Source organism: Onychostruthus taczanowskii, unplaced genomic scaffold (genome assembly GCF_017590055.1).
Source record: "Onychostruthus taczanowskii isolate IOZ18803 unplaced genomic scaffold, ASM1759005v1 scaffold40, whole genome shotgun sequence".
NCBI lineage: Eukaryota > Metazoa > Chordata > Aves > Passeriformes > Passeridae > Onychostruthus > Onychostruthus taczanowskii.
The window spans coordinates 153,563-178,129 of record NW_024501460.1 but is presented as its reverse complement, the minus strand read 5'-3'; the positions used below and the strand labels follow the sequence as shown (position 1 = coordinate 178,129).

Here is a 24,567-nt window from a genome sequence, read left to right as displayed (position 1 = left end):
AACTTGCAAGATTCCTCATTTGACTGAAAAAAACCCACCTTGGTGGGGTCCCTGTTCAGAATCAGACTGGCTAAGAGGCTGTAACGGAGAAATGGTTCTACGGACATACAGACATTGGTGAGTGATTAGGAAAGGCCAAACAAGCAGCCACATTGTCAGTCATGTACCATTTCAGGGTTATCTGACATCATAAGTACAAAAGCTAAGCTACAGAGAACCAGTTTTCTTATTAGAACTTGGGCTATGAAGAACACTGCAAATAGGTGAGGAGACATCATCTTATGACAAACAAAAGATGCCCCTGGTGCGGACAAGACATATTTCCTTTCAGAGCACATTTTAAAGTTTCCTGATTGGGAAATTCCACAAACAAAGCAATTTCAGAGTTTTAAAAATTTCTGTGGATGTGAGATGGGGAAAAAAAGAAATAAGGTGCTTCATGCAGCTCAGGCTATTGGTATAAATAAAGATAAAATCTTTGAAAAATGATTAAGAAACTTCAACAACTTCCCTGGGATGTAACAGAATTACTATAATGAAAAGCAAATTTAAGAACTCATAACAGAAAGACCATGACAGTAAGAACTAATGAGACAAGACTGTATATCAAGTTCTAGCAGCAAAGAAGCAAAATAAGCAAGAGCACAGAACAGCTTTCCTACAACTGCTTTACTTCTGCATTTTCAAATCCCTAAATTACACCTCTCAAGTAACCTCAACAAGTTAGTTCCCATTTTACTAATTCAAAAATCAGTAATATTTATCTAGTAGTTGCATCACAGGTGCCTCAATTTTTATTTCCCGGTAGAAAGGTTCCCTCTTAGCAAATCCTCCCTTAAACATGTTAATTACTGACAGTATTTAAATACACTTAATATGAAAACATTTAATCTGACCTTAACATAAGTCACTGTCTTTCTGTATCATACAGAATATGCCCCTATATCATGCTGTTTTGATATAGCTGCAATATCAAGCATGTGTAAGTACTCTCTGAAATTTCAGGTTGAATGCTCTACTTCAGACCAACTAAATAAAATATATTTTTTGTTAACTGTTTCCCCCCCCTTCCTTTGGCAGATGTGTTTTGAATTGGAATGATTGGAATACTTCAGCCTAGGTAAAATATAGGACTCACTGCAGCTCTGAAAAACGGGGTAGCCTGGGAAGCCTACATCCTACAAAGACTTCTTTCCTAAAGCAATAAAACCCCCAGAAGCATCCCTTTCTAAACACAACACCGGAGGCTGTCTGGGCTACATGAAATAGCTTTGTCAACTTCCTCCCCACTAGCAGCTGATCCTTCTTGCCTGTCTCCCCAGGACCCTCAAGGGTCTAAAAAGTCATCAGACAGAGGACTAGGTCCAAATGAAAAACTCCACGGTAGTCAAGCCATCTGCTGGGTGGATCAGTTCCCTCATCTGACTCCCTATGCAACCAAACAAAAAAGCTGCATTGATACAAGGGAGAAGTCAGTATGAGTCAAGCAGCTGAGAACTGAAAGAACACCTCTTTCTCTGGTCCTGTTGACTACAGCAGGTTTACAGTGTTCAGTGAATTAGTTCCCTTCTAGCTGGCAAAGCCTGGTGGCAGGATGTTGCCTTTTCCCAGCTCTGAAAGCTTCTGCGTGTCTGTGGAAAGCAGCATAGGCAAGTGCCTGGGTTAATTCAGGGCATGCATGGGGTGGGACTTTGTTTTCACTCAAGGGATTAAAACTGCCCTCAAGTTGCTATGGAAAGTTTTGTAACAATTTATTTTTCAAGGGATGTTTTTTCAACCCACTAGAAGATTTTTTTCTTCCAAATACCTTCATGCTATTTTGTATCAGTGACTCAGTGCAAGTCAGCACATCAGCTACCTTATGGAAAATTAACATGATCAAGAATAAAACAGCTGCCACTCAAACGCAGCAGGCAAGCTTCAAATATATGCACCAGAACGCCCAGGATACTTTGGTCTAACAACTGACAAAACAGTATTAGAAATACAGAACAGGTTTTTTTATGGCTTGGTTATATGATAGGAATGAAGATAAGTGTTGAATAGAAGAAGCCATCACTAGAATTTTGTGGAAAAGTGTCCCATAGGACTTAGAGGAAATAATTTGAAGGTTCTGAATTTTAAATCTAAAGCTCTGATTAAAGCAAGTATTTGCAGCCATGTTCCACAGCCCCAAAAACCATCATACAGCAGAAATGATGATACATCGTCTGTTGAGGCAGCAGTGAGAAAAGAATTTAGCAAGTGAAGATTAAAACAAAAGCCCTCCACCTCAATTTCCACCTGAATTATGATGAAGACAGGCTGCAGGTTAATTAAGAGCGGCAATCTTATTTTAGTCATATTGCTTCCATGTCAGGCAATTATAAGCTTTTATAGTGTACCCACACCTAAATGCACAGTTACTTACACCAAATGGGATCATTCCATTTACTCTGGGGTATAGTCACAAAATCTAGGTAACATACAAGGTATATTAGAGTGACAACAGCATGGTTCACTGACCCATCCTTTACTTCATCATTTGTGCCCTGTAAATACTACAGCCTCCCCTCTCCCCCCACCCCACAAGACATATGACATATAAACATTAAAATCCAAAACAGAAACAGAACACCAAACCCCAGTAGAGTTAGTTCCAGTGACAGAATGCATTTGCAAGCCAGGCAAGCAATTGTTACAACCATAACCTACAATCAGTCACAAGTGGTTATTTCCACCTCACAACTACTTCTTCCTGCTGGAGTAGCGTGAGTGCCTCAAGCCCACCACCAGGACTCGAGACAGAAACTGGTACAAAACTTACAATCTTCTCCTCAGGCATGCTGCTGGCCCTGCTTCCTGCAGGCACAGCACAGCCAGCACAGTGCACCTGCGATGGAGGCATGCTCTGCAAAGGTTGAGACACACAACACATCACACAAGCCACAGCTCTGACCACGGTGCTAACTGGGCACCAGGTCAGAAAGGTGTGAAGATGTGATGAAGGTGAAACATCCATGCTGGCCATACAGACACCAAAATTCAAATTAACGGGTAGGGGAACTCATGCGGTCCCTCCCAGAGTTTGAGGGTGAGGAATAAAGGCCAGAATTACAACCACCCCAGAATAGTTTCACAGAATAACATTTCATCTATTAAAAAAACCACACCAATATCTTACTGAAGAATAAAAAGAAAAAGGTGTAAAGATAGTAAAGCAGTTATTGCTACTCTAAAATAGAAGTATCCTGAAACGGAGAATACATACCAAGAAGTAAAAAAACTCCAAAATCCACAAACCCTGTATTCAGGTAAAAAAACCAAAACTCCAAAAAGCAAAACTCCACCAGATACAAAGAGTGACCTGAATACTTTTACCAGAGAATTATAAAATTCTGTTGCAACAGATACAAATGATTTGCCAAGTACACAAAATCACTCCATCTCCTTTAAAAAAGCAGGTGCTTTTCAAAGATTACCTCTTGACTAAGTAGAGGTCGGCTTTCAAGTGGGGTCTTCCTTTTATGTTCCTCTTTCACTGGCATTAAGGGCTTGAAAAACTTTGGTGGCTGGGGAGAAAATGCTTTAAAAGGGCTGGCCATTAAAGCATGGGAATTCTCTGCTACAACACCTAGGTAAAAAAGCAAAAATAGTGTATTTCAGTTCTTCATATCCTGACTACAAGATCATATTTCAAAACAACTGAAGGTTAAGCCATGCAATTGACAAAGTTGCTGGCTACAGAAAAATGTCGGTATTTAAGTATTTAACCACTGGCCTAGGCATGAAATAATGCAGAGCTCAGTGAGATCCTCAAAGAAGCCTGGAAACAGAAGGAAAGCAGAAAACAGCAGTATTTGCCCCTTCCATTCTGAGGCTCCAACATTTCTCCTTTTCATCTCAGTCATAAAACCAGTGGGAAGTGTCCTTGAAAATAGAACTGAGAAATTCTTTGCTTCCTGTGTCTCACCTGACCTCTGCCCACAAGACTGCAAATCTGCCCTGTAACCAAGCCCAGAACAGCCAGCATGATAAAAAAGGAAATTATAAGCAAGGAAGCAATGAATAAACCCCCAGTTCCACTTTATTGCAGCAGTATTTCTACCTGCACTGCCTGGCAAATGTGACCTGAAGGAAACAAGGCACTTGTGACACATTGACAGGCAGGCACAGACAGTATCCACATATCATGTAAAGAACCTGTCTAAGGACACTTCCCACTTCAAAAAAAGCATCTTCATCTTCAAATTAATAAAATAAAAGCAGATGCATTTTGTTCTTTTGTGTGTGTCTGTGTGTTTTTTTGTTTTGCATTGGGTGGGCTTTTTCTTTTTTTTTCTTCTACAGTTTTGATTTATATTTAGCACATCCCTCTTTACCCCTTTTCCTAGATGTCTTATGCATTTCTCCTTTTCTCCCCTATTTCCAGATTATGTTTAGCTCCTTAAGTAGAAGCTGGATAACACATTTATTAGGAAAAGAGCATTGGGAATTTAATTTTCAGTTTAATGCAGTAAATAAGAATCCACCAGCATTGTCATTACATATATGAAATCTCACCACTGCCATCTTTGCTCTTGCGAGGTGACTCCCTGGGTAAAGTACCATAGCATGATACATCTTGGTAACTGGAACAACAGTCAGATATATCTAGGTGACTTTCAGACCAACCCTAAAAAACCAAAAATACATAAATCTGCATGATGATGCAGGCAAATCATCATGTGGAAAAAAACAATAGGCTAACTCAGGTGCTTTTCTTTAGAGTCAACCAAACCCCACAAACCAAAGGTATGTCAATTACTGACTTCAGACAATTTTCCTGTCACATAGAAATGCATTGTTTAAAAGGTAATTAGCTGGTCAGAAAAGTAGTTAAAGTTTTGCTCTGTTTCTTACATATCAGTTTATATAATCCTAATATGAAAAGCAGAGACAGACAATAAGGTTTAATGCAAAATTATATGTAATGGGTACAGAACTTTGAAGAGATATTATGTAAATCAACTGTTTAAATACTATTAAAGGAAAATACTATTTCTATTTTCCTTTTTGTTTCCCCCCAATTCTCAAACATATCTTGCTTCTGGTGGGGGTGGGAAATCTGGGAATGCGAGCTGTTTGTTGCTATGTTTCCATACCTTGTCATCTTCATCGCAGGCAGAAAGATCCAGTCGACTACAGGACACCTACGGAACACCAACAGACAGAATGACAAAATGCCTACCTTTTATTTGTGAGATGTAATACCTTGAGGAAACAAGGTATTACATTTAGTCCTAATAACTGTTTTGCTCTCTCTTTTCAGACCAGATTATATATAAAGACATCTATGTTTCTGCTGTATGAGTGTGTGAGAGAACACATAAAATGGAAACTACCCCTTATACCAGGAAAAAAGTTAAAGGGACTTGGAGGTAAAAGTAATCTGAAACAAGGCAGTTGTCATCATGAACTACTTCCCAAATGGATATCCTTGTAAAAGGAGAAGTGTTTCAACCAACCCTCCCTCTTTCCTGTTAACTTTGCTATCTCCTAGGACAGACAATTTTGGGGAGGGGGTTTCACTTCGTGACCACTTCCCCACAGGCCGGTTAGTGCCAGCACAGAGTAATCATTACCTGTCTCGCTGTGCAAGCATTACACAGCACACAGAGCAGCCCCTCCCCACCCGTGCTAACGATTGAAGGTCCTTACGTTGTGCACGTTCGGAGTGCTGATGCTCCTGCGGATGTTCCTGGCTTTGGTGGAGAGAGCCTCTTTGACAGTGACTGCCTGTGTAAAGAGAACAAAACACTAACAGCAATGCCATGGTCTCCTCAGGAGACCTGAGCAAGCAGAATAGGGACTTTTTTTCAGTGTAGCTAACAGCAGCAATCAGAGCTTGCATTCATAAATCTTAATTTGCGCACACAACCACCAAAGCTTCTGTCTGAAATTCATTCTTTGGCCTTTGCTTGTTCAGGTTCTGAGTACTACAACGTTGCCAGCTTTCGTTACTCCATCCACCACTATGGGAAATTTGTATTTCACAGAACTAACTTCATCTTACATTTATCTGTCCAACAATTGCTAAAAAAACCTAACAAATGAAACAAGAAAAGCAACATTTTTTAAAAGAGCAATCATCTCCTCTTAAATTCTCATAGCCCAGCACAAAGGGTGCAAGAAATGCCTTTTCCTTGCCTGTCTTAGCCGTTCAAGGCTCAGAATGTTCTCCACTTGCAGCACACCACGTGTGTATTTCTCAATGTAGGTTTCGCCATCGGATGTGCCCTCGTTCTCACTCCTTGCAGCCATCAGTGCTAAGGTCTCACGATCCTCAATTTCTTCTGTAGCCTAAAGCAGAAGTTACACCATTCAAGGTTTCAAGAAGGAAAACTAATTGTTTTAGCTCACTTTTTTAGACCAGTTCAATCCAGAAATTAATATTTATTGAGCATCTTAAACTTAAACAGCAAACCTAACTAAAGTCAATGATCCAGGATGGTTCCATAGAGATGCAAATGATGCTGAAGAGATCAAGCTTAGGAGAAGTTTTGAGCATTTGCTGTAGTAAATGCACTTCTAGAAAAAATGCATCTATAACCTGAAATTGTGTATGTTAAGGCTCAACTAATGACAATTTCCTAGGAAAGGAAATATAATTTCCTTCCCAAATCTTAAAATATGCTGTGATTTCCCTAGAGTCTAAAATTTAAGTAGTGCAACAAAGTGAAAACTGCAGGGTTTCAAGACTATTTTTGTTTTAATTTGTCCAGTTTGTTTACTTTCAAAATAAATTTTACAACACATTTACAATTTGTACAAGAATTTTTTTCTATAAAAAGTAATTTATATTCCTGTGAACTCAGATTCCCAGCTATTCTGTTTTCACAAACCTCAACATTCCTCTGAGTACCCTCTATATTTTCCCTGTAGACACTAACAGGCTTTCAAAAATAACTTTACTACAAAAACCCAGTTAAATACAGTAGAAGAGAAAATAAAATCCCCACAGCTTTCAACTGTTTAAAGATAAACACGATCTCACACTGAACTTCAGTATATCCACTTTGGCAACCTGCCTCATACCAGCAAAGCAGGACATTTACTTTCTAATCACTATCACCCACTGCAGTAGGTCAGTTCTGTTGGTTTCTGTGAGTTTGCCAGAGAAATACACTCTGATTTACCTTTGGTATATTGGATACTATTTCATAAGTCACTCCACAGGCATAATATATATTTTTCAAGGATATTCTCCTTTTCAGGCTCTGGGTAAAACTCTAGAAAGAAAGTAATTTTCAGTTACTGTTTTGATAATTATTATTTATGACATCCTAAGAAATAAAAAGCTGCAATAAAAAAATCTGACTGTGAAGCCAATCAGAACAATAAATTACCATTTATGAAATTACTTTTTTTAGCATTTATGATATTTTCCGCACTCTTTACAGCGCTGTACTCAGTATACAATACCACTAAGTTCAATCAGTTGAAAAATGGACAGTTCAAAGAAATATACCAGTACACAGATTCAGTACAACCTATAAAAATCTAGTTTTCATTTCTCTCTCGTAAGAACTGGGGAGACCAAAATTAAGCAAGCAGCTAAGAAAACACATTCATTAATTTAAAAATATTTTTAAAAATACCAAAAAACAAAACAAAGGAATAAAAGAATATATAAACTTATTACCTGCTTGTTATAAATGTTGGCTGCAATCCTTTTGCGTAATACCAGTTCCATTGCAGCAGGGTGACTGAGCTGCACAGTAGTCTTCACTATTAAGTAAATTCTCTCATTTTGAGGAGTTACCCTATTGAGGTGCACTGAATCATGGACAGAAGAGTCCCAGGCAGCAGTGGCTGAAACCTATGCAGACAAATTAAGTAGAAGAAGGAAAGGGAAATAAAAGATTCTATCATTCTAACAACAGGTATCATTTACAATGATTTAACATGAAGTAAAGCAATTCCTTAATGAGAGTAAAATCACCATCATTGAATAAAGTGGAATCAAAAACTCCTTTTCATAGTAAGGAATTTATCAGAAAAATCATAAAATAGGTGTAAAGACACTGGGGAAAGCAATTATGACCATAATCCCTGCACTGTGCAAACCCTGCCCCAAAAGGAAGTTTTCACATGGCTGGAGACAGAAAGGAAAAGAGAAGAAAGACTGGATGAAGGAATACAAATCCTATTGCTACTATATTAGCAGTATATTAATTTCAATGTAAAATCTTCCATCTATGTTAGATTAGGTTAGCAGTCCAGACAGAATAAACCTGCACCCATTCTGCACAACTTTTTTTCCCTTCCCTCTCCCTTCCCCCCAACTTTGGTGTCCTCTTCATTCTGGAAACGGTCTCTTAAACAATGGCCTGAGTAGATGCAGGACATGGAAGGTATCACTTAAAAAATTCCAAAATGGATTCAGATCCATTAATTTCCAATTTCCAAAGCATATATTAAAAAAAAAAAACAGTAATTCTGTACTACAAATGAAAGATTTTTTATTTAAGTATTAAGCTTTGCTTAGGTGCACAGGAAAAAACAAGTCATTTTCTCTGAAGAGTTAAGAGCCTGCAAAAGGAATGATGAAGGGGTGAGGAAAGCAGGAAAAGGGATTTTGAGTCAGGCAGTTGAATTATTCTTTGCCAAGAGCTAAGACTTGTCATCTCTGAATTAATGCAAAAGAGCTAACAAGTCATATCTTCTTAAGTTCTAAATAAATAGGCCAGAAAATAAAGGCAGCACTAGATACAGATGGTACTACTAAGACAAAAAGGTAATAATAATAATGATTAAATACAAAGAAGTAGGAAATAAAACATAAGAAGAAGGCATTTACACAAGCTGCAGTTGTCAAAAGGAGGCTTGCTAACAATTTACCTCATCATCACTGTGTTTTATGATCGGCAGATAAAAGAATGGGCTCCCATGCTCCTTTGGTAGTATTGAGTTAACTCCTGATGCATGGGGACCTATAAGTTGTTCATTGGCACTGAGGTCATCAGCTAATGAAACAAATGTGCAAAGAATGAAATAGTTTTATACCAAAGGATATGAATATATAGAGGCAAATTTGTAATAAAGGCCTATCCATATTTCATAATACATTTAATCCTACTTAATCTTATTACTATGCAGCATTTTGAAGATTATTTCAGCATACAAAAGAAATTGAGAACAGCAGTTCTGGCTATATTAGCTAAACAAACAAAAGGTGTGGAATGACACAATGAACCTGTTGAAATATCCTATTTTATTTGATTTTTTGTCTGCTAATCTCTGCTGATTGTAAAAAAAAAAAAAAAAAAAAAAAAAAAAAAAAAAAAAAAACCAACAAAACAAAACAAAAAAATAAACACAAAAAACCCACCCCAAACCAAAACCAAAAAAAACCAAAAAAAAAAAACAAAAAACCCCCCCCCAAAAAAAAACAAAAAAACCCCCCCCAACCCAAAACCAAAAAAAACCAAACAAAAAAACAAACAAACAAAAACCCATTCCTTGTGAGCACAGATGAAGGAAGAGGGATTTTCACTTTCCAAAAGTATCTGCTAAAGCAGGTTATTGACACATTGCCTATATAAATATGTGTAATAGGTCACTTCAGTGCTGGATGTGATAAGGTCTATAGATCCTCTTGTGCTTTATGTTCAGGTTTATAATCAGACTTGCTTCCTAAACAGTCCTTAAATGTGCTACCTCTAGTTTCTTGTTACTTACACTGTGTATCTGTGTCTTAAGAATATATATCAATATTCTTCTCACATTTAGAACTAAATGCTTTCAAAGGGAGTAGACCTAGATTATGTAAAAAAAGCTCATTATAGCCCTAACACAGTGTTCATTAAATGAGCTGTTTAAAACTCTACAGAAATATCAGTGGAAGGTGCTCTGAAAACATTGGGAAATTCTCTATCAGTACTTTAATGATATGTGAATTTGTATATCAAAGCACAAGATTTCCTCATCTGCTGTTTGATTCAAACTAAGCTTGCTTTCTTATCATATTTTCTGTTGCACAGCCTATCACTGTATTCCTGTGTTCCCTGACTTTTATCCTTATTCTAAAATAGTCGTGCTTAATTATGCCAACATACACAACCAGAAGAAAAAGCACTTTACAAGCCATATCAGACAGTGTCATTGCCAGCACTTGTTTGATTTCTTACACCTTTCAAGTTCATTCTTCCATTCAACCATTTATTAACCCAAACTAAACCCCATTTCCCCCTCCACAAGTTTCTTAATCTGCTTTTACAACATACCATTCAGATCAAGGAAGAGGACAGGTATATGTGTTTCCATTCCTGCAGGTGGAATCCTGAAACAAAACAAACTGCTGGCAACAAAGAAGGCAAATTCATACCTAAGCTAATTTGGGCAAACAGATCTCCATGCAATATTCATTAACTGTAACCAATTGCTAAAGCTGTCAACATTCTGATGGCTACTCTGAATGCCTGTGTGGCACAAACAGCATTTTGTTTATCTACACACAGAGCTAAACCTAGAGCTTTGCCAAAACTCAATTCACACCACACAGCATGTGGCAGGTGCTGTGAGAACCAGAGTTTTAAACATCTTTTTCTGCTCCTTATGAAGTTAACTGGTTGTAGTCATCTCACACATAAAGGTCAGCAACCCTCCAAACAACTGGATAAGTAACTACTGGCAGTCTTTATATCCATAAACACAGTTTTAGCCATATGACCACAGCACGCTTCAGGTGGATACGGGGAAAAATGGCAAGAAAAGAGTATTGCTACATTATTTCCTGAATGCTATTGGAGACATTAGTGTACTCTTGATTAGAGGAGTATTTCTTGTCCATACTTTCCCAAACCTAACATGTTAGATTCCTCATTTTTGCATGTCAGCTCCAAAGATCTTAGTTAAAACACAAAGAGAAATATATTACAAATTCAGATGAAACAGAGAACACATCCTTTGAGATCAGTTTCTTCCCTCTCTACCCTTTATCAATGACATTATCATGTGTTGTACCATTCATCTTTCAATCATTCCTTTTCTGAAAGGAATCAAACTACTGCACAATTTTCCCAATTGTATAAAATTGCAAAACACTATATTAAATTCAAAGGTGATTTTCAAACCTTGAAAGCTATTTCAAAGCTACTTCATGTAATATCTTAGCTAAGCAAATCTTTCTTACATTCAAACAGCACCTGATCATCTAAACTCTCTGTCAGCTGAATGCAGTTTGTAGTATCACAGGAGAACGCAGGAGGCTCCAAAACATCCTTAGATTTGTACCTTGCAGCATGCACAGTTTATGTACAAAAAGTTGGCAATTCCAGTGGCTTTTCTGAACATACCAATTTGCGGGGGCACCGGGAATTCCACTGCCTGGTGCTGGAACAAACACGGCATTCCTCTCTTCCGTCAGCCCTACCCACTGTTCCACCAGCCGGGCTTCTCGTTCTATATCATCCTCAGATTTTTCTACGGTGGAAGAGATTAGGATTACAGATGAGACACACTTTTTGTGGTATAGGACATAAAGTACTTATGATAGAGACTTCAAGCTGCAAACCTTGTTTGTTGCTGATCTTTTGGATCTGCTCATCTAAGTATTCTCTGCGTTTTATTAATGCATCAGACCACCTTTCTCGTACACAGTTCAAATCTTCTTCCTTACATGGAAATAGAAAAGAAGGTCACGAGAGTATATGGGTAAGAATAAAGAGCAGTGAATTTTATGGTAATTTAATCAGAATTTATATTAAATGGCTTGCACAATGCAGAAAACTCTTCTCCCCCAAATGACATGCACAGTGATTAAGTACCTCATTGCCCATGAAGGGAAGTTTATGTGCTTTCAAGTCTCAGATTTCAACAGGAGAAAAAATGTGACTGCCTCTGCTGCTGAACAGATTACACACCATGGGCTAATTACTCACAGAAGTGACAATCAAACTTTTGAATAGCACATGGAAGAGGAAAACCCAGTATCATCATAAGTTCTCCTTAAGATTAGACAGGTCAGTACGCCCTCAAACCTGCATAAAATTCCATTGCTAGCAGCTGCTATCAGTGCAATTAAAAGATTTCTCATGCAAACAAAACCCATCATGCAATCATGCTTTGTGGTATCACAGAAAACCCGGTTGGTTCTTCTCTGTGATATGTCAGGAAGCGCATAAACAGCCCGCAAGAAGTTAGTACCTTAAACTATATTTTTGAGATTGCTAGGAAACTTAACACATCATTTTAAGGGATGTCAGCATTCTCACCTAACTGGTTTAACTTATGTTGGACTGCCTATTAGAAAAAAGTCTTCTATGTAGAAATCTGAAATTTATTTTACTTTGGGGGGGTTGGGGGGAGAATTTCCTCTTCTGCTCTTTGTCACCTTTTAAAATGAGTCTTCTGTTACACTGTCTAAATTGTGCCTTATCACACAGGAAAACAGGGTCAAGGTTGGATTTTGTGCAGATAAAAGAAAATTGCTTCACTGAAGCTTCTGTATCTACCCCCATTCACATCCTCCACTCTCACTCAAGCATTTCTGAAAATTGCACAACATAAAAGGCTTTTTTCTTTATTTTCTCTTTTCTTTAGAAAACAAACAAATTATGCTGCATAATTTGCCTGGAAAAGATGCCTGCAGCTCCTGGTTCTTTTCCCGGTGATATTCACCAGAAACTGTTTTTATTCTAAATTAAAGTTTCAAAGCTTTTATTCCCATAGCAATTCATGTAGCCAGTTAGGAGAGCTGACTGCAGAGTACCAGAGCAGAGAGGACACTGTAAGAGTATAAAGTCAAGGTAAACTGAAATAGCAGTGTTTTTTAGCCCAGGTAGCCTCTAAAATGCACAGCACGTGTGTATTTCAAAGCCGCTTTTGCTTGCTCATTTGAGAGTTGCTGGCCATTAGCATTAGCTGTGCCCCATGCCGCAGGATTGACAGCAAGAGCAGCAATACCTGGTAACTATCCATATCACCACCATCATCCTCCTCCTTCTGGTAGGAGAAAATACATTTTGTAAAACATAATACCCATGCATTTTGCTCAATAGAAATTAACATAAATAACCCAAAACATGAATACCAACATTTCTACCACAAACTTGTAGAATGTTAAAATCACTACACTCAAATAACTAGTCTTATTAGAGGTAGAAAGATTTTTATTTTCATCACACTGTAGCAGGTCAGCCATGATTTGAGTATTAGTGAATATGTTTATTAAAAAAATAATTTAAATCGCCACAGAATCCAGTGCCAGAAATGTGATTGAGCAAGCAGATCACTAATATCAATCACCTGTACCCAAGGTTAGAATTATTTGTGGAACTGAATGCAAACCTTCAGACAAAAGGCACCTTGCTTCCCTGGGTGGCCCATTCCACTTGTTCTTTGCCATCACTGTTAAAATCATGGTTTATTTCCAATATGAATTTGTCCAGTATCAGCTGAAATAATTTATGCTATTTAAGAACTTCCTTGGCTATGTGGAATAGTCCTTTCACATTCAGAGACGACTGCTTTTGATTCTTATCAAACAACAACTTAGTGCTTTTCAAAAAGCTAAATAGTATAATAGTATCTCACTACATTTTTTCTAATCTTTTTTTTTTTTTTTTTTCTTCTGCCCTGCCATACTTGGTACTTTATCAGTCATACATTGAGTTACAAGCAAAAAAAGGCAGGTTTAGCACCACAGGCTCATGTTACTTGCATTAACCTCAAGCACGTGTAAATCACGTACCAGTGTGCTAAGGTCCCTTTTGGAATTGGGCTGGGTTGGGTCTAGAACAGCAGAACGACAGCAAACTGAGAAATTAGCTGCCTCACCTGGTAGCTGTCCAAGCCCCTTTGCAGTTTGGTTGATCTGGCAGTCACCCCACCTACAGAGACTGAAAGAATTGCTTCTACCATGAGAGGCAACGTTCCCGAATGCTGCACAGGTTTCACTGTCACCTGAACTCTGCGAGAATGACCCTAAGCAGGAAATTGAGAGGGAGACAAAAACTAAGAATAAAATTTAAAAATTAATTTAAGCATGAATAAGATGGCAAGGAAAAGATACATACCTGCCTAAGCTGGAAAATTCCCCCTGTGTTTACATCTTTTGCCTGATGGAGTTCAACTGCAGTGTATTCACCCATCTCGTTCAATTCTTGTATGGAAATCCACATTTCTATTCTTCGAGTTACTTCATTCCATCTAAAAAGACATCCCCATAAAAACTCATGGTTGCCTCCAAGTATTTGTGCACCACAGGTATTACAAAACTTACAGAAAGCTGATGGAAGCATTCATTTGTAATTCATTTGTACCTGTCTCTCAGTGTCCTAGTTTTTGCATGAAGCGAATCAACTTCCCAAACAGAGTTGCCATTGCCAGTACATCTGTGACCCCACACCTCAATAGCAAGAGCTCCTTCTGAAATGAACTCCAAAAACTCCTCTGTGACATTCACCACATAGTCCTGCCAATGAGAAAAACAAATCAATCACATTCTAGCATATTAAATAATTGTATCTTCTCAACTTGCTTGTAAGGACACAAACAACTAACTTCCTGCCTGATCAACAATACAGTTTGCATCACAAAGTTCCACTCCGGACATGAAAGCTGTAAAACCTCATCATCTCAGCAATTCATGCTCCTGCATACCATATTTCATCATAAAAGTGATGTCTCAGCTCCAGTGATCTTTTCTAAGCTACTGAGCTTACCAAACAAGTATATAATCAGCTGTCATTATATAAATGATAGATTTCTCCACCATTAAAGGTAACATCTGAATTTAGAAGATTGCTAATCAAAATATCTTTTCCTTTTGCTACATTTTGAAGAAGTGATGAAGTGAAACATTAAGGCATTCTTAAGCATAGTTAAAAGTCATTAGTTATATGACTTGAATCACTCCTCCTTCCCCCAGCTAAACAAGGCTCAGGCTATAAACAGTTTCTCTCAAACACATAAGAACAGTTTCTCTCAAACATATAGTGTCACCATCCTCCTGGTAACACTACTTCATAATAAAATACTTACCTTACAATGAGAGAAGGTCACTGTAAAATGAGCATCTTTGCTCTGAGGTGAAGGCACATCTGGATCTACTACTGGTGCTGCTACTGTTGACTCGCATTGATCCCAAAATGTGTATTGACAAAAGACAAAATTGGAGAGATTGGGTGGCAGTCCAGTTGCTTCTTTTATTTTTACCTGAGGAGACAAAACACATGGTGTCATGAATATGACTGTTTCTTCTTCAACTGCAAATTGAAGACCAACAGCCAAGAAGTTTTAAAGGACACTAAGGATACTCCCATTTAGGAAATATGATTTCGCATATACAGAAATGTAGTCTTAAGGACCTCACCTTTTACACGGTTCATTTGAGGAAGCTGGTAAGCTCGAGTGGAGAATGAAATAATCACAGAAGAAATTAAATCCACACACCACCTATAGATATATGATTGATCACATTAAATGATCAAACTACAGGAGGTAGTTACAGGGAAAAACTATTTCCTCTTCTGTGTCTGTAAAAGATTATCCTTGTAACATCAGTATTTATGGTGCAGATGTGCATCTACTGAAAACTAAAACAAATTAAATTAAATGAGCTACTGGAAACTGCTGACTCGCCTACCCTGAGCTGTAACAAGAGGAGTCCTTTCAGAGACTTTCCAGCAAGCAATAGTCTACATAGCCTAGTACTTTACATCAGACTGACTACATAGTTACAGAGGCTCGAAACTGTAAACTTCATCAGGCGCTCTCACTCACCCTACAGGAGAGCTTTTTCGCTCTGTGAATAATTTCTCCGTTGTTATCCACGACTTCCAGACTCCCACTCTCACTGGAGTTCTCAGATGAGTCATCTCCTTCTGCCACACGTTCTGGGACAGACCCAGTGACACGCATTACTTCAACATGCAGCCGCCCTGCCACCTGAAGGCAATTACATGGAGAACACACAAGGCCACTTGAAAAACACTGGGGAACAAGACAGCAGGCACCATTTGTTTGCTAAGCCCCTGGTGCACAAGGAGCACAAAGAGTCCTGCAGGAGCTCTCAGCGTGCCCAGCCCAGCCCTACCTCGCCCTGCTGGCTGATGATGGGCACAGCGTACTGCAGCTTCACGTCGTAGAAAAGGCACTCCAGAAACACATTGGCCACGCCGATCAAGTTGTGGTTCTCCTGTGCTTCGTAGAAAGGATCACCTCTCTTGCCAATCAGCTTCCTTATCTGTTTTAGAGATAACGAAAGAGCTGTCACAAAACTACCAGCATGGGAACAGGAGATCAAATAACCTCATAGCATTGAAAGATCTTTGCACAAAAATGACTCCACTACCCATCTCTGTTCTTTCCTGTTGCACAGGCAGAAAGAGACTAGAATCAGATTACAAATTTGAAATGAAATCCTCGAGATGAGACACTATACTTTCTTTACTAAGGGATACAATAATATGATAACCTGCATACTTTAGCAATGTCAAGGCAAAGCAGAGCAATCACAGTAGTCATTGATTTCAAGATGTTTCACCTTTTCTGTTCTGTTTATACTTTCTAAATGAGAGGCCAAACCATCCTCAGGTTGTGCTGGTCTGGCTGCTGGCTACCACTACAAGGGCAAAGGGAAGGTGCAGGATGATCCCTACTTAAGTCAACAAGTGTTCTCATGACTCCCATAGAGCTGAGATCACACCTGCAGCATTCCCCATACAGCCACAAAGAATTCATGCAGATTCCTAGCACGATATGCACTCCTCAGTGAATTTGTTAGTTCCTTCCCTCCTTCTCTTCTTTTGTCTTCAACACATGCATTTGACCTACGTGTTTCTATGTAGCACATAGAACACATGCATTATGGACGACATAGGTCATGGAAAGAATGATCCTGGCTCAGGCAGACATAATGTATTCAAGTATGTGCTATCAGTTCTTACTAAAGTCAGCAGCAAAATCATCGTTGTCTTCAATGGGCACAGATGAAGTGCTTGACCTCCCCTGTGTTATGATTTTAGAGATTCCCACTGTCCCGTCCAAAGCATGTAACAAAGGCACAAGAGTTGTTCAAACATATTTAAGAATGATTCTTGATAAAAGTAATTTAGGTGCTTCCTAACAGCCACAAGAGAGTAAAATATATTTCCTATGCACTTCTACCTGGATACTTAAATGATGTCTTCTGGAACACCAAATATCACATCCCTTTCTAGTAAACAAGCAAGTTTTTGACAAATCTCATGCTTATCTGCCAAGGCTAATGAGCTACTTAAATTCTCACAAAACACCACTTGGTTTTGATGGAAATACTGATGTAGACTAAGTATCTTCAATTGATTTCTTCCCTGCTTTAAGGCTGGGAAATATACAAATGAAATTAAAGAATATTTCATAGTTTAAAATCAAGTTTTATCCCACTAGTATGTTCTGCATCTTGACTAAGTTCTGCACATTAAGCAGTATCCTTGTTAGCTTTGACACATTTAATGATTTTATTTCTAATGCAGCTTGCTGCTTCCATTCAGAGCTGGTGGTCATCTGCATGCTAGGTAAACATATGCTCTTAGTGGCATTGTGAGTCACTGCCTCAGCACAATTATATCTGACCTCAGCACACTTAACATCTGAAAACACTGGTGAGATAGGACATACCTGTGTTTTATTATGCATGGGCATTTTGAATATTTAGCATAAGTCACACTGGTTTCGTCTGGGCTTTTGTCTGTTTATTTTGGTTTTTATAAAAAAAACATAGTACCCCATCCTTTCATATACAAAGTCATTGCACTTGCTCTCTAAAACATATTAAAAGGGGTTTAAAGAAAACAAACTCAATCTTTGATCCATTTTAAAAATACATAAATTACCTCAGGAATCTTCTCCTTCCATTCTTGATAGAGGTCTCTCATGTCAATCAATTTGTTCTCCAGTTTCTCAATAGTCCACACTTGAGTCCCTTTTCCTTTTCTTCTCACTTGAATTGCAGGCTCACTTACTATTGCACCCCTCTAAATCAGAAGAAAAAACAATCAGTGCAGGAAACATGCATTCAAGTAGTTTAACTCTTCACTCAAACTGTATTCCTAGAAAGGAATAAAATACAGAACATGAAGCTTCTCTCTGCATGCCAGTCATGCTACTTTTGTCCTCAGACACAGCATGGACTATATACATCTCTGAGGATCCAGATCTCTTTATCCTTCTCAAACATGACCATTCCCACAGGAACATTAACACACTCAATCAAAGCCCTTAGGACAAGCATATCATCCTAACTGCTATCATATTTACAGCAGCACTGTAAAAGCCTTTAAGACACAAAATTGTAGGAAACTGCAACAAAACCCATTAATTTCTGCAGACATAACTAAAATGCAGGTTCTGCAGCAACAGAATACAAATGTCTGTTCATATGCATTTGCACATATGGTGATCAGACACATGAACACTGCAAGAGCCATACTTAAATGCTCTGCTGCCATTTTTACTTAATTACTTTCAGTATATGAATCAGGTAGTACTACTATTTTGTCTATGCATAATCAAACAAAAGTAACATTTTATTGGCTCAAGCTCTACAAAATTTAGCCACAAAGCTACATTTTCTTTGTTATCATTACCTTTTTGTTGGCACTGAGGTTTTCAGCAGGGATCTGAAGTGTTACTTGATAATCTGTTAGCTTACTCATTTCTTCTGCTAAGAAGTTTGCTTCTCTCACCAGAGTATTTGCTTTTACTATTTGCTCTCGAAGTTTAGCCAGGCTCTGTCGAAACAATTCATCCCTGTGGTGCAGTAGGTAACATGAAAAATACACAGAAACCTATTTCTATTATTGGAAAGCTGCAAAAAGAGATGCTAACAAAGACTTCTCTGAAACAAGTTTAAGAGGAAATGCTGAGTAGCACTGTGTCAGAGAACACAAAACACTCACACAATTTTATTGAGGGAAAGCAGTGATCACATATTAAACAAATTACTGTTGAGGCACGTCTAGTACAGTGATGCCCAAATAAAAGGTCACAGTAATATGGGAGCTGGTACAGTGATGATTTGTTTAAAGCCCTGAGGACATTTTGAATTTTCAAGAAATGAAATAATTGCAGCTGTCTTTACCTTTAATCTGGAGTCCTGTTTCACAGAATCTACCAGTCCCAACATGCGAGACTTCATCTTGATAAAACCTGCTCTTCCTCAGACCATAATGTTGGAATCTGCATTCACTGCAGGCCACAGCTTTGGATCACTCCAAGCGCTTTGCAGTGACCACAGACCTCCCTCCACTTATTCAAGCATACACATTAAAAATATATAAACAAAAAAAACTTCAATCCTATTTACCCAAGGTATCTTAAGTAACAGATGAATGAGCACAGATTAAAGCCTGTGCACTTGGTTTCTGGACAAATTCCAAAGAGGTTTCTCAGGCCTGTCTGAGCAAATCTACTCTAACGCAACACCTGGCAAACCTGCTATGACACATACTAGACATACACCTGTGTACTAAGACATTGCCCTCACCTGGGATTCTCATCTTTAAATTACATTTTTAAATGATCATGATTATCCTCTGAGCAAAGTTCATTCTGCCTTCTTTGTAATCTCAACAGCACTTACTGTGTCTCATCACCTTTATAAAACTCAAGATCCAACTTTGGATATTTCAGTCACTGGTTCTCCCCTGTATGGTTTTTCCAGCCTTTCTGTGTGAAGCCCTACTGTACATGTTGAGCACATACACTTCTCATTTCTACGAAACACCTTAAATTATACACAACTGTAGGAGGAACAAGGACCTTCCTATGAACACAGGCAAAGTTTGTCTGCTGCTAACATGCCTCTCAGTCACCAACAGAATTCTACTTGTGTGGTTATCTTTTTCCAAAAAATCCCAAGGAATGGCTAATTCAAACTGCACTCTGACAGTCCCCTGATACCACAACCAAAGTGGTAAACAACCAGCAGTGTTAGCAAGCAGCCCTGAATTTTAGTGCCTTCAACATGCTAAAACATGCAGCTTTGTCTCTCTCCCCTACCCAGCCTCAGTTTGCAACAGTGGTGGGTTTTATTGGGTCTTCAATAGCTGCTACTATCAGTGGATTTTTAGTAACTTCATATCTCCCCTCCCAGCATTAGATGGAAAATTCCTTTCCCTCTGCCTCTTCCTTCTGTTATCCAGGCTATCAAAATTAAATAAGCAATTCCAGACCATGAGAGTGACACATTCCACAGACAGCCATAATTCTGGATTCACACGGCAAATTAAGGTAGTCAAAAATTAATGACAAGAAAGTATTTGATACTGAGAGTGTACCACACCCACAGCCACTGTAAAACAACTGCCTAACTTGGGAAACAGAAGGCAGCTTTTATCTGTATGTAAGTGCTGTAAGAGCCATTGGACCCAGCTACAGCCAGTCACTTCCTTAATCTGGGACACCAGCTCTGGGATATCAGCATCTGGGAAGTTTTTTAGGAGGCTCCCACTCTCCCAATATTAGCTAGATTCTTGAGAAAGGAATGGTTTAAGACTGTAAGGCAAACTTAGAAGTAACTCGACCAATTATTATGGGGAGTTCTTATAACAGTTGTGTTTTCTGCTTATAGCTGTGCCAGAACCCTTCCAGAAAGTAAAGCAAAAAAAAAAAAAGTGCTTCTGATAGGATTTTTTACTTCTCACTACATATGACAAGCTCCACTAGGGTATTAACTGGAGCAAATACTCATTGAACATGAAATCCTTAAAATGAAATAATCATTTAAACCAGACAAGGAGAAACAACTGACACTCACCACCACCTCAACAAATAAAATTTGTTTTGAAGTTACAATGGGTTAACTTTATGCCAACAGGATTTAAAACGAGGCCAGGTACCATCTGACCTTCCAGAGTCAGCAGAAAGTGGGAATAACCTCTGTGCAATGTGTTCCAGCTGACCTGACAGATACAGCCACATGCCCACATCTGATACCTATCAAATTAATTTTGCTGCCTGATCCAACAGAGCCCAGCTTGATTTGCAACCGCAACAGAGAGGCAGCTAGAACTCCACCAATCAAATCCCCTGCAATCCAGACTCTTGGAGCTTTTGCACATTTTTCACATCCAGTCTTCCCATTCTTCTCAGGATTTTTTGCCCTCTGGCCAGCTGACTGGTAAACATCCTCTCAGCAACATGTTGCCATGCTTTTACAGCACAAACTACTCAAAGATTTTTTTCCTGGTTTCTCAAATAAAACTATTCTTTTTTCCCTCCTTTTTTCAACAGCTGAAACCTTTTCTAGAACTACAAGTAAATAAAAGGTATACTTAAGAGGATCTTCTGAAGGACAGGAAACTGATGATTCTTCCAGAAAACTACTTATTCAATGGCAGTGCCACCAAAACATTATCATTATTCCTAATGAATTGCTCCAAAGACAATCCATTCCCCTTTTCTTTACAATGCTGCAAAGTACAGGCTTCCAGCAGTTCAACAGTTATACAGAGTAAAGCATTCATCCATGAATGAGGCAAAACTTCTTGCTCAAAGCACAGCTCCTCCTCAGAAACATCTAACAACTACTGAGAAGTGATAGCTGATGGAACACTTAGCTTTGACATCACTCCATATTATCTTTTTTATGATTACATGGTTGTGGTGGGTAATTTTAAGCGAAACAATTACCATTTTCTCTTCACACCTCTAAAGGACAGGCAAGTTTTTGGCTACTTCCTTTTCCCTTCTGCTGCATCTTTTCAGAAGTACTGCCTCCCCCACCAGTAAGCCCAGCTCTCTTCTCTGCTACTGCAGTACATGATCAATGATTTCTGGACGGCCTTGCTGTGCTCAAAGCAGTTGTGAATAGAAAGGCCTCCAGCTAACACATTTCTCACTCTGCACTCCTTGCGCAGCTCTAAAAGAGTCTGCAAATCCCAGCCATAACTCTGTGACATTTTACATTCAGTTCCCAATGATTCTGTTTTTAGCTTTTACAAGGGCAAACAATTATTTTAATTAATGCTGAATCATAGAATTACTTCTCCCTACACTTGCCATGAAAAACATTCTAGTCATCGCTGGTCAACACTTAGCTATTTGTTTAGGTTTTTTTCCCAGGCTCAACTGGGCAGAAATTACAAAACAAAATGTTGCACAAAAACTAAACCAAGATCTGTTCCGTTCTATTTCTAACACTCTCAACTGAAAGCTGCAAAACAAGGTTGACTATCTTGGTTTGGATCCCTCTTGTAAATTGATTTGGTTCTGCAATGGTGAAGAATAAAGGAAAAATAGTTACATAAAAAAGAGCACTCAAACTCACTACATACAGAAAAAAAAAACAAAAAAAAAACCACAAACCAAAACCCCCCTGAGTGAACAAGGAAGCTTCTGTTTTAAAAGAAACAGATGAAATAAATTTATAAGAAAACCTGTTAGAACATCTAGGCATTCTTCCTGCTGAATTAGCCCCATGACAGAATACTCACTGGTATTCAGAAAACTTAAATTATCTCCGTTGCTGCCCCTTGAACTTCTCTCCATGTAGCTGGCATACTTCTCTCCTCAATGACACCAAGAACAAGCTTCTTCCATTGTGAAAATGCAAACACTCTGCTCACATCTTCCTAGACTGCATTTTTAACTGTCCCCACAAACCTCATGACGGTCTTTCACCAAGGCTGCATTCAGGTGCCTGCTATTCCTTTGCAAAGAGGCTGATTCACCTCATGGCAACCCTTTAACTTCCTAAGCAGCTCAACCAGAGCAATTGTCTCCTAAAGCTGGGCTTACGTTTAGAAACACATACATACAAACATACACAGATCCCCATTCTCTGTATTTTTTATGGTATTTTGATTGCAAAATATTATTGCTCTCATTGTATACTTGCAAAACACAATACTCTTTACAGGACTCTTTAGTCTTAGTTGACAAATTCACTTTTCTGCATTATTCTTTCCTTTCTTTCATGAAATAAAACAATACTTGCTAAATCAAACATTTCATAAGCAGTTTTCGAGTTTGAAAAAAAAAAAAAACAAGAAGAAAACCAACAAACCCCACAGAAAACCAACCTATAATACTGCTCAAAAAAAGCTAAATTTTTATGTCTTTTATGAGTTAAATCTTGCACATGTTAAACATCCCAACTCAGCCCTAAACAAAATGCTAACGCTTTGGTGGAAGCGCAGATCTTATTCTGCACATCAGCTCCACAAAAAGTCTTACTGATTTTATTTACTACTTTGTTTTAACTCCAGCATTCTCACCTCTCCTCTGTCCAGAGATTGACTTTCTGCTGTGCAGCCTGAGCAGAGTAGGAGAGCCGGTCGCTGCCGTGCTGGTGCTGCCTCTCTGGGGAGAGCTGCTGCCGCAGCAGCTCCAACTCGCGCTCGTACATCACCCGCTGCTCCTCCAGAGCGCTCCGCTTCTCCTCCAAGTACTGCTTCTCCAAGATCTGGACCACATTTTGTACTGGGTCTAAAAAGAAGGGAAGGAAAAAAAAATGAGAAAAAAACCCCCCAGAAAACATGAGAAAATGCCATTTCAGCATTACAGGATGCCCATTATTTAGTTTGCAACAGCAATCAACATACCCAGAGTCTGCAAACACAAATTGCACCCCAACTTATTAAATATTGCATTAAATAGATCAATCCAAACTAAAATTAGAAAAAAAATGGCATGCAAAAGGCTAAAACAATGGTTAAGACCTTTGTCTATTGCAAATTCAACTGCTGTGTAGTTATAATATATTCCAGAATCCTAATAGGAAAAAAAAAGGGATGGAAAAGGAAACAAATTAATAAGAAAACAAAGTAAAACACGAGGGAAGATGATGCTAACCAGAGGAGGAAATGACTGAAGGAAGTAAAAAGCAATGTACTTTCTCTGTTTTGGCAGAGAATGAAACATGCTGGAAAGCTGCAGACAAAAACCGAGACAAAGGAATGGTCTGACTGGTCACACATCACACTGCACCATTGTGCTGCACAGCACTGATGCAGACAAAATATGTCCTGGGGGGGCCTTCTGCATTTAGCTTTACAAACCACGTTTCATCTCAGTACCACCACAGAACAAATATCTGTTTGGATATTCTATCCTGTAAAAACTGTTTGTGTCGATCAGCTAGGGATAAATCTGAAATTCATTCAAATTAATGAAACATTACTCTGTTCCTGGGGCAAGGTCCCATGCCAGCCTGTGCCCCTGCAAGAGCCATTTAATAGAGTAAGCTCTGTGTGCTGCCAGTATATACACCTGGTTCATGCACACATCTCTGGAAGCTCAAATACAGCAAAAAAGTGGTTTGCAAGAGGACCAATCTAGAAGAGCGAGTGACAGCACACCACCCAACAGATTGCTGATTCTGTATACCACAAGAGGAAGGGAGAGGAGTTCCAAAGCTGGAGTGGTGGACTGTTAGAAGCAATACTGCAGCTCTGTGACATGCCAGGATTTTCAAATGCAAAATAAACCATCTGTATTATTTAGTTATAAACCATCCTCCCTTTGCTTTTTGCAAACACTTCTGCAAGTTGTTTCTGTGGCCCTGGCCTTATTAATGGAAGAAATCACTGGCTTCATACAAAGGCATCATAAATACCA

General features: G+C 38.7%; 1 protein-coding gene across 5 annotated transcripts in view; it reads right to left on the bottom strand.

Moving 5' to 3' along the window:
* The window catches only part of KIF13A (kinesin family member 13A), a 105,115-nt gene that overhangs the window by 7,392 nt on the left and 73,156 nt on the right, over positions 1–24,567 (bottom strand). For 2 of the 5 annotated variants that reach the window (XM_041413127.1, XM_041413129.1), the window contains 21 exons: positions 23,226–23,436; positions 18,594–18,756; positions 17,841–17,981; positions 16,061–16,210; positions 15,748–15,912; positions 15,007–15,180; positions 14,286–14,437; positions 14,040–14,172; positions 13,801–13,947; positions 12,928–12,966; positions 11,537–11,636; positions 11,319–11,445; positions 10,248–10,303; positions 8,863–8,987; positions 7,664–7,840; positions 7,158–7,250; positions 6,169–6,321; positions 5,680–5,757; positions 5,124–5,171; positions 4,543–4,654; positions 3,462–3,613 (listed from right to left, as the gene is read on the bottom strand). In XM_041413127.1, the coding sequence (XP_041269061.1) occupies positions 3,462–3,613; positions 4,543–4,654; positions 5,124–5,171; positions 5,680–5,757; positions 6,169–6,321; positions 7,158–7,250; positions 7,664–7,840; positions 8,863–8,987; positions 10,248–10,303; positions 11,319–11,445; positions 11,537–11,636; positions 12,928–12,966; positions 13,801–13,947; positions 14,040–14,172; positions 14,286–14,437; positions 15,007–15,180; positions 15,748–15,912; positions 16,061–16,210; positions 17,841–17,981; positions 18,594–18,756; positions 23,226–23,436 (2,696 nt within the window). Of the gene's footprint in view, positions 1–2,806; positions 2,891–3,461; positions 3,614–4,542; positions 4,655–5,123; positions 5,172–5,679; positions 5,758–6,168; positions 6,322–7,157; positions 7,251–7,663; positions 7,841–8,862; positions 8,988–10,247; positions 10,304–11,318; positions 11,446–11,536; positions 11,637–12,927; positions 12,967–13,800; positions 13,948–14,039; positions 14,173–14,285; positions 14,438–15,006; positions 15,181–15,747; positions 15,913–16,060; positions 16,211–17,840; positions 17,982–18,593; positions 18,757–23,225; positions 23,437–24,567 lie in introns of all 5 variants that reach the window. The other 3 variants (XM_041413128.1, XM_041413130.1, XM_041413131.1) reach the window with 2 other exon arrangements.